We start from the raw sequence: 10,118 nt of genomic DNA on the forward strand, positions 1-10,118 counted from the left end.
TCCCAGAAATAAGTTATTAGAAGCTGCAGTGATGCGGCCCAACGAGCCAGCATTTCACAATATATTATGCACAACATACAAAAAGAAGCAGTTGTTAAGAGCAGTTTGTACCTTGGGATTCGCTGTTTGTTTCTTCTTCCTCCTCCTCATCGTCACTAGATTCACTGAAAGAAATGAGACAGAATTGAAGGCGTTAATGTGCAATGCACAACCCTCAAAGTTGCGAGAAATGATCCGCACTGCTCCTTCTTCCCCACCTGTCCAGCTGGATGTTGCCGTTGTTGTTTGGCTGAGCTGTGGTCGTGTCCTGCTCTTTGTTTTCTGTCTCCGTGCTAGCAAGCGCGTTTGATTCAGGTACAAGCGATTTCCTCCGTCCCATTGACGTCAGCCTGCGAAAAGCAAGTGGCAGAGTTTGTATTCGAGGAGGAAGAAGATTCGGGGTGCTATTAAAGGGACCCTGCAACACTCTTTGAGCAGTGCAAGTAAACCTTTGTGACGTTTAGATTACACTGCCAGGAATACCTGAGCCAAATATTACACGTGCACGCGAAGCTGTGAGCACGCAAATCACTGTGAAAGACGCGGGAAAAACCCCAACCGCACTCTCTTCAATTTTTCTCATTATGCACCTCTGGCACGGCCTAAACAGCGTCATTGCGGCCATGGCTGTCCTATTGGCTGTCGCTGGTCAACTTCGCGGCTTATTTCTCACATTTCCTGTGACGATCCGCCATCGTCGGCGCTGTGTACCAACCTCTTCTATGCCTGAACCTGTACACACAGTTTTGGCGTTTCTTTTGTGTTTGGAGTACGCGTGCAGTTTGAGTGATGAACTCAATACTCCCCTTTCAACAAGACCACTCGACAACAAATGTTTATTTCTTCAAAAATGTCCTACCAGCCTGAGCGCGCACTTGCGAGCAGGCAGCCATGCCTGCTTTTTTGTGGCCCCAGACTGGAAATAGACCCCTCCCCGTTGCGGAGAAAAGGAGAAAACTCCCCGGCCTGTGACATATCGAAGGCTGCCAAAGAGAATGCCACAAGCCGCCTCTCTCTTCAGAAGAGAGCGTGCAGCTTTCGTCGCTTTGTCCGCGAACGAGTTGAGAGGGAACAATTATGTGCGATTTCTCCCTGCGTGTAGTTTCGGCGATAGTGAACGGATTTTCATAATTTTTGCGGGAGGAGATTGCTGGGACAATAGCCTTTATCCCAAAATACATTCCGAGTAATCAATGGTAAGTGCTGCAGGGTCCCTTTAAGTGCAAGCCGGACCAGTAGCTAGGTGCTCACGTGTTGCTGCTGGCGGCAGCCGGGATGGAGGCAATGCAGAGGATGCGCGCGTTGCAGACACCATTGCAGGACATGACGGTGGGCTCCGGCTGGAGGCTGAGGACGCACACCTGCCCGACGTAGCCATCGCTGTTGCAGACCCACACGTCGCGCAAGCCATGGGCGTTCAGGCCCAGGGTGGCCACCGCGCACGTGAACTGGAGCCCCGCCCGCGTCTTGCGGATCGGCACCGGGTGCAGGAACTCGGGCGGGGGCCGACGGTCCGTGGACAGCGCTGCAATCGTTGAACGTCCTCTGTTTAAAACGCTGCCTCCTCAAGCACGTTTTTGCCTCTTTTACCTGTAACCTTCCAGAGCAGCAAACAGTACTGCTCTACGGTGGCAGAAGCGGCTAACTAACGCTGGCCAGACTGCAATCAGACTGGTTCTTAGCCGAATATTTCAATGCCGTGGCAACAAGAAAATAAAATGCTCATGGAGACTCGTGAACTTTTTCGCTTACCTAGCTTTTGCTTGGCTTCGTTGAAGGCAACTTCCCAGGACGACCTTTTCTCGGTCGAAGGGAAGATAATGGCTAGGTTCTCAACACCTTCCCTGCAATTGCAGAAGAACCTCTGAGTGCAGCAGTAACAATTTACTCGTTAAACAATAAACTTTGCTTAGCGAATTTGCAACGTTTGTTGGGGAAAAAAAACAGGCACTCAGCACAATCAGGAACACACAATGAAGGCGGCGCACGTTTTCAGTATACTCACGGAGTGGTCACAGACAGCTGTAGATTGAGCAGCTGCAGGTCGTAGCTTTGCCGTTCGGCAAGCTGCTTGTTCAGGGAACTCGTCATTTCTTTCACTGCCTCGTCCAGAGCCTGAAATGGTTGAATTGGTTAAAAACCAGTGTAAGAATCACTGACGTAAACAGTTGGTGTCGCAGTTAAAGCTGAAAGTTGGGCTAGTTGCTTTGACATGACACCATGATGGCAGCAAAAAAGACGCGGACCAAAAAAGAAGCAGACAGGACGATCGCTAGATTGTCCTGTCTGCTTCTTTTATTCTAGCAATCGTCCGGTCTGCTTCTTTCTTGGTCCACGTCTTTTTTGCTGCCAATGTGGTGTCAAGTTGGTGTTGCATCAAAAGATCAGCTGTTACATCACGCAGTAAAGGGATTAGTGCCTTCAGCAATACATTTTAGCAAAAATTGTGTCTTGTAAAACTTCACCCTGAATCTGTAAAACTACACTTGACTTGAATTCCACTTGTTGTCAGAAAAATGCCAAACATTTTCAGGGTTTTGTAAAGAAGAAAACATTAACTAAAAATATTCATGACTGCAGATTTGGAGAAAGGTGATTTAACGCTGCAATGCAGCGTAAAATTGTAAAAATGCTTCCCCAAACATCTGGTATCAGTTCAAGCCCACTGGAACTGGCCGCACTTACAATGAATTTATGCTCATTATTAATAGAGGTGGAATGACTGTCATAGTATGCCTTAGTGCAATGAAGATACATTTACTTCGAAGATACCTTTACTTCGAGAATACTTCAGTTTTCAACAAATACATGCTGCATTGCTGTCAAATTTGTCACAGGAAACTGTAACAGCAGCTTCATTCCAACTGGCACTGGCAAGGGATTGAAGTACAGCGACATTCTCCACAGCAGGAAATGAGGACAAAGCTATAGTACTCGTAATCATTTCAGAAAATCCTCCAGATCCATGCAACCAAACCAGACATCACAGAACAAATAAAAACTTCGCTGTACTTTCTGTAAATCTGCAAGCAGTTTCAAATGTGACAGCTTTTGTGGACGTGGTGCGCTACGTGCTTTAAACAGGTCCGAAGAAAGGTATTCATAATCCATTTCCCATTATAGGACTCTGTCCAGGCACAAGCACACACAGACTGTGTGCGCGGGAATTCGCCCACATATGTTTACGTTTAAATGAAAAATCAGGGTTAATTTATTCTTTGAAGAAATGGTTGAAAACACAGGATATGACGAGGAGCTCCATGAAGAGCGATACAACACTCCTGCCCCACCCGATCTTAACTTACGTGACAAGGGGGTGACTCTCTACTATCTTGTACAAAGGGCAGGATTTTTGGATGCGACTCATCATACCACCTATCACATTAGTAAGGGGCAGCTCATGACAATGACAAAAATGCATCGCGACATGACATATGCACAAATTTTTGCTTCAAACCAGGCACAGACCATGTATTATGACAAAAGGCCCGAAAGTAGAAGCAAAGGGTAACATAAGTCATAAACTATATAACTAACTAAATCCCTGAGGAGTGCCAGAAAATAGAAAATAGATTGGGGAGACACAGAACTAAGGATATAAGATGCGACAGTGTGTCAATAATGTTTTTCTGCTTTTTTGTGAGCATCTACAATTGGTATCAGCTGGGTGTATACATTGAGTGCTTGCCAGACAAATGGAAATACTCCCAGCTGAGCTGCCACCTCAAGCTTTTCCTGGACATCTATGAGATCAAGTAGCACTTACAATTCATAGCAACAAGTTCGCTTATGGTGCACACTTTGTGTTGGTTTGTCTCCTCTACGCGGGAGGCAGATTAAGTTTTCTTATGGGCATATTTGAACAAGAAGCCTAACAAGTTGCTGCAGTCAGGTTTGCTTCACTAAAGACTACAAATAGCTTTTGCTTGTGCGGTTCTCTCAAACAATGTGTATTGGGCAGGATTTTAATTTCCTCAGTCCCAGCTGAGTAAATGTTTTTGCAGCCACTACAGGGATAACTGACAATGCTACGGGGATTATTCAATCATTAAAAAAAGAGCTCCAGAAACGCCTCATTGGAAATTGTCGGATAAATGCTTAAGCCACTGTGCTATGTACGGAGCCCCTTTCAAGTCACCTTCACTACTACACAGTAAGACACTGCTGGCAAGACATTTTCCAAGGAAAATGCAAACAGTTTGATATCAAAGTAGGAAGGCCCCAGGGCCTTTTATTAAATACCTCCATAAGACCATGTATCCCTATGAAGAGCTATGCAATCAGCTCCTACATCCGGCTTCACTACTATACAAAAATGCATTGCTAGAAACACATTCTTTAGGGGCAGTGTAAGGAGTATGATAGTAAACTATGAAGGCCCTAGTTCCTTCATAGCATTTTGTTAGGTGGCAAAAGTATGAGACATCAAGTAATACAAAGACAGATGGGTTTCCTCGTTGACTCCACATAGAAATGCTTATGTGTTTAAGAAAGCCTTTTCTCCTCACCTGATGAGGGCAGTTCAGTCGAGAGACAAGTTCGGATATCTGTGAGATGAGGGACATGTCCTCTTCCAGGTTTTCAGCCTCTCGCAGTGCCTTCTTCAGTCCAACATCAGCAGCTGAAAGGAAATTTTACCGCTGATGAACGATGAGCTATAAACAGTCCTCATCACACTGCTCCCTTGAATACTTCCATGATCAAAGGTGGAAAGCGAGTAGCCTCCATTAACTACTTTGAGAAGCACCAACCTCAACGGTGTTTCCCGAAGTGCAGCAATAGATTTAATAACCCTCATGAGCCTTTCTGGTATAGTGAACAAAACCCTCCCATTTCACCTGAAGCATACAGTCAGTGTGCCAGGTATGCTTTGAAAGCCGCAAAAATATCCATATTCCTATGTAACAATATTTTCCACGTCGTCTTACATAATACGCTCTAACGGATCAAATGTGAATTATAACACAAAAAAAGCTAAATGCCTGATGCCTTTCAGTGTGGGAGGATAGCCAACAAGATAATAGTTAAATGCATTGTTTCATTAAAAAGCTTTGCTGTACTGAAATAAACAGGACAAAACATGCAAGGAACTTCGAAGACACAGAAACCCATGGAGAAATTCAATATACAAGGCCAGCTGCAAGCTTCTGTACATTATTTTATGTAATTCTTTACAGGTAGTAATGTGGCATCTTTTCTTCCTTCAAGAGTACCTCAAGCCATGATTATCTCCAAACATTGAAACGCAAGCATGCTGCTGTCTTCACAGGTTCCCACAGAGCTAAACAGCAAATGATGGTCATGCTGCCGCACTGCATAATTAAATTGCACAAGTACACGTCTCATTTTCCCATGCTCCACGACCACTCCTTTGTTTTGGTGCGACCCCATTATTATCTACACAGAAAAGCCATGAGAAAATTCCCATTCTTTTCGGCAGGGTCGAGAGCGACAACATCATTGCGGGGCCAAAACTGTGGCTGCAAAAGGGGTGCACACAATTAGTCGAATCTACAGTAACACCTCGTTAACTTGAAGTCACAAAATCCGCCAAAAAATTTCGAGATGAGCGTAGTTTCGAGGTAAGCGAAATGTCAAAAATTTGTGGTCAGGTCACTGAAATAAGAGCTAGTGCTGGTAACAAAAATCCGCTGCACAGGGGAGGTTTCACAATAAAGGCGAAATAATTCGCAGGAAAAACAAATTTTTGTTATTGTGGAAGAAATGACTGCGAAATGCTCGCTTGTTTCCCGTTCGCATTTTGTCCCAGGAAAGCATTCTCGAGTTGCTTGACATGTTGGATAGGAAACAAAGGCGGCGGCGGGAATTTCAAATTTGCCGCACGCGATTGCATCTGGCAGGCAGTAGGAGCTGAGCGTTCGCACGGAGACCTTATCAGCGCCCTGTGGCGGACTTTGAGCTGTGTCTTCTCCGTCAACATTTCGAGATATCCTTGATCCTTTGAAGAAACATTTCAAAATAAAGGGGGAAAAATACCTAGCAGCTACGGGAAGTAAATGCACGAAAAGAAAAAGTTTCGACTTCACCGATGTTTTGAGTATATGAGTTTGAGTTTACAAGGGATTGCTGTACTTTGAGCGCACTGAAAATTTTCAGAGCGTAGTCACATTGAAATAACACAACACTGAGCAGAAAATTTCAACTCCTCACTGTTACTAATGGTTGACTGATGGTACTTTGCTGTTATGAAAGTTCTGTCCAATTTACTTGTGATTTCATAAAAGAAAAAAAGAGGTGAGTGAAGATAAGAACTTACATTTCAAGATGTCCAGGTTGTCCAGAGAAAACCTCAGCAGCAGTTTGTACTTGTTCATGTCAAAGACTGTGAATCCAAACCCAGCTGGGGAACTCCTGAAGAGGGCAGGAAAAAATTAGAAGTGGCACCTTGGCGTTATCCTATACCTATGGGATGACAAAAGGTTCTCAACAGCTTTGGAGATGAAGTCTACGCCTGTTACAACGAACCCTCTTGATCAGGAAAAAAATGTCTGCTGTGTCTGAAGTATGCAGCATCCGATTTGGGGAGGGGGGGATATATGAGCGAAAAGTGGGAGCTTTGACCAGTGTTGCATATGCATGCTACAAACGATTTCTTCTTTTTACGCTCCTGCAGCATCTCTGCACAGCATTCACGTGCGAGAAAAGAATCACCGAAAGCTGTTTTCGAAGATTAGCACCGCACTTGTCAAAGGCCTAGCACATGCAGTCGAGTGCTTAGAGATGCACGCTAAGCTGAGCAAATAAATGGACAGTACAGCTTCTGAATTTTTAATAATCTAGTCTGGCCAGTAAATTGGCTGATACGAAATAATCTGATAAAGGACAGCTGTAAAATTGGAAGTTAGACCAGTTGGACTCCACACAGCCAGAAAAAGATTGCACACAAGAAATGGGAACCATCTCCCTTCTTGTGGCATTTTTTACCTTATTCATCGAATGAAACGGGAACGATGCACATGTGGGAATGATAAATGCTGAAATTCACTGAACCCGAGTTCTTTATTACATAAAAAAAAAAACGTGATGAGGGCAGACTCTGGGTGCACCACTTAGCGTACTAAAAAGCGCTGTTCTTAAACCTCACCAAGTCGCGTTTTTTGGCAGCGTCCTTGTTCTTGACGGCCAAGCGGACCGTGTGCTTAGACAGGCCCATACTTCTGGCGATTGCGGCCTACTTTTCACCATGTTCCACAGCGTTAATTATGCTTAGTTTACAACACAGTGAAACCAGCTAACCTACCGCTAATCGGTGGGGCTACCGGCACTGGATTGGCTTGGCCACGCCAATTACCCATTCTACGCTGACAATTTTGTCGGACAGTAGTTTTCTCGCCAAAATAAATAAATAAAAAATACGGTAATATCGGGTGCAGGCATTGCGGAAGTCCACTATTACATTCAGTCAAAGTAATTCCCACCCAAAATTTAGTCTGTTGTAGTCAATAGTCTGCTATAGACGAGCCCATTATGAGCGGAGTGGATTCCACTTAAAATGCATGAGGACCAAACAATTGTCTGGTCCCCATGCATTTTAAGTGGAATCCACAACAGGCCATTTCTGTTGGCTTAAACCAACAGAAATAGTCTGTTGTAACCGGAAGTCCGTTATTGCACTTTCGTTGTTGCACACATGCACTTTCCTGTCGGCATTCTGTAATAAAATGTGTGCCCATGGGGCTTCACTACTCAGACTAGGCGTACTTCAACCATCAGGTACTCACTGTCCCGTCCCCCTCTCCTCATTGTGTTGCTTTCGAATGCACGAACGATGAACTCAGCAGTACAAAACATTAAAAATATTTCCATGCCCATGACGCAGTTTAGCTCACTGTAAAAATTGAATACTAGAATTAAAGTTCGCATTTCCACATTCTGGAAAAAGTTTGCTACAGTGCATCGAAAGGATCTCTGGGCATTTAGAAACAGAAACCTTTCGATGCCAACAACTTACGATTTCTTGAGTGGGCTGCTGTGCGCGTGCCATGAACAAGCAGTCATATCTTTAAAATCTCACTCCTCCCATTACGGGGGAGAAGGATGAACACAACTACAGAAAAGAAAAAGAAAGCTTGACATTACAAGTAAAATGAACTTCCACTAGTTGGCCCTAAACTTTTGTTTTTGTGAAACCAAGAAAAGTAGCATTCTGTGGAAGCCGTGCTCTCTAGAACTAGGCATGAAAAGTGCCTGGTTCATATTGCGGGGTGTGCAAACTTACGAAGAGGGCGATGTTTTTCGCATCGTGCCGCTTTTCCTTTTGATGCTGGTTATGAGCAAGAGGTCAGAAAACAGGAAGAGGCATCTGTCCTTTTTGGTGCCTAGGCCACCCTGGAAAGCACCAATAACAGGCACGGTTAGAAATACGACCAGAACAACGATGTCCTTTGACGAGGAACAGCCACACAGCAGAGGAGAATACTCACAGGAATTGTCACAAAGTCGTATCGAATGAATGTCCGATCTGGTTGGACCAGCTGGGGGAAGAAAGTAAACAGCCGCAAGCCAGATTACAATATCTTTACATTTATAGTTCATGACTCGTGAATGCTATGACAATCAGTGCCAAATTAAATCAAATTTCTTCACATGCTAACCCTTAAAAAGTTAAAATTTATCTTACGTTAAATTTAAACACAAAGGACGCTTGTTGCAACCAGCTGCATAAGACCAACTTTAAAATATTCTCTCTCTCTCGCTTTCGACAGAATGCAAAACACATCCACTTAAGGTAATTTACGAAACACAAACAGTAGTTACTACCAGTCCCTACAAACTTAATGGGAGCTTACTGTAAATAAGAACATTCAATGCCCAGTTAATAGCGTAATAACTCAAATAAAAACAAAGCTCAACAGCAAGCTCACACGATAAGTGCAGCCTCAACTAAAGCTGTTTATTTACACACACAAAAAAAAAAAAGAAATGTGATACTCAATCAAGATACAACACATAAAAAACATGTAACAGAGGCATAGAAAAAGTAATCAATCTATCACAGGACACATCTCATTTGGGCAGAGGTACCATTATGAACAGCATCCTATGGTTTTTACCCACTAGATAATAAATAGTGATGCCAACTCTAAACACCGGTGCCCAAAAAGAAGCACAACTGCCACTAGGCTTATTTGAGAGGTGTAGGTATCAGTTACAACAATGGCGCATGCAATAAACAGATGCACAAACTACTACTACAGTAGCCGTGACCTTCTGCCGACTTCAGATCTTTACCATTTTACAATGAAATCTAAGTCGGACCGGACTCTTTCCCTTCAGCCCACCATCCAAACACTGCATTCTAAGGGTTGTTCATTTTAGGGTAAAACCTGATTTTAGCCTATTTTTAAACCCCGAACATGTTTTAGGAGATTCGGATTACACCCAATTTCTCCCCGAATGGACCTTTTCCAAGTAGCAATGCCCATAATCATGCTTGGGCGGTCCGCCGTTCTCAACCAGTAATTGCTGGAAGCAAGCCCCACAAACGCAAGCTGGCACATGCTGCACTGACATTGTTGTCTGTAGCTCATGGAAGCTGTGATGATGAGAGAACTTTCTGCCGACCAAGATATGTTCAATAATCGGACAGGTCCCGAATGAAGACCGACAAAATGTTGAGCATGCAGATAAATGTAAACAAAAATGTGTAAAAAATCGATGACCAGCTTTTTTTGTAAATAAATTTTATTTCTTGGAGGTTACCAACACTTTTGACTGTCTTCATTACCGATTTATTTCCAAAGAAACGGCAAATTTCAGACAGTATTTGCTAGTAAACCCTGATGTCTCCCCGATTGCCAGCTTAAAAGAAACACCAATTTTAACGCACTAGATAAGAAGCCCGCGATACGTTCTGATAAAATAAACTGGGTGTATTACTTAGTACATCTGTATATTGAACCAAACCCGAATTTCGGAATGGTTTTAGAAAAAAAAATGCGATTTATCCCCAGTTACCAGTTTCAAAAATAGCACCCGATTTTTACCCCTGATTCAAAAAAGAAAAAAAAGAAAAAAAGAAAAAGAAAAACAAAACCATTGTCTGCTCAGGCCAAAGC

At 43.5% G+C, this 10,118-nt stretch overlaps 1 protein-coding gene across 1 annotated transcript in view; it reads right to left on the reverse strand.

The window, feature by feature from the left end:
- The window catches only part of LOC144174476 (rho guanine nucleotide exchange factor 17), a 178,152-nt gene that overhangs the window by 22,110 nt on the left and 145,924 nt on the right, over positions 1-10,118 (reverse strand). The window contains exons 9-17 of the mRNA XM_077703190.1: positions 8,484-8,534; positions 8,279-8,388; positions 6,317-6,411; positions 4,548-4,660; positions 2,045-2,154; positions 1,792-1,883; positions 1,291-1,564; positions 258-389; positions 112-164 (exon numbers count right to left, since the gene is read on the reverse strand). Coding sequence (XP_077559316.1) covers positions 112-164; positions 258-389; positions 1,291-1,564; positions 1,792-1,883; positions 2,045-2,154; positions 4,548-4,660; positions 6,317-6,411; positions 8,279-8,388; positions 8,484-8,534 — 1,030 coding nt within the window. The remainder of the gene's footprint in view (positions 1-111; positions 165-257; positions 390-1,290; positions 1,565-1,791; positions 1,884-2,044; positions 2,155-4,547; positions 4,661-6,316; positions 6,412-8,278; positions 8,389-8,483; positions 8,535-10,118) is intronic.

The sequence above is a fragment of the Haemaphysalis longicornis genome, unplaced genomic scaffold (assembly GCF_048455015.1).
Source record: "Haemaphysalis longicornis isolate Haplotype H1 unplaced genomic scaffold, Haemaphysalis longicornis Haplotype H1 scaffold_3, whole genome shotgun sequence".
Lineage (NCBI taxonomy): Eukaryota > Metazoa > Arthropoda > Arachnida > Ixodida > Ixodidae > Haemaphysalis > Haemaphysalis longicornis.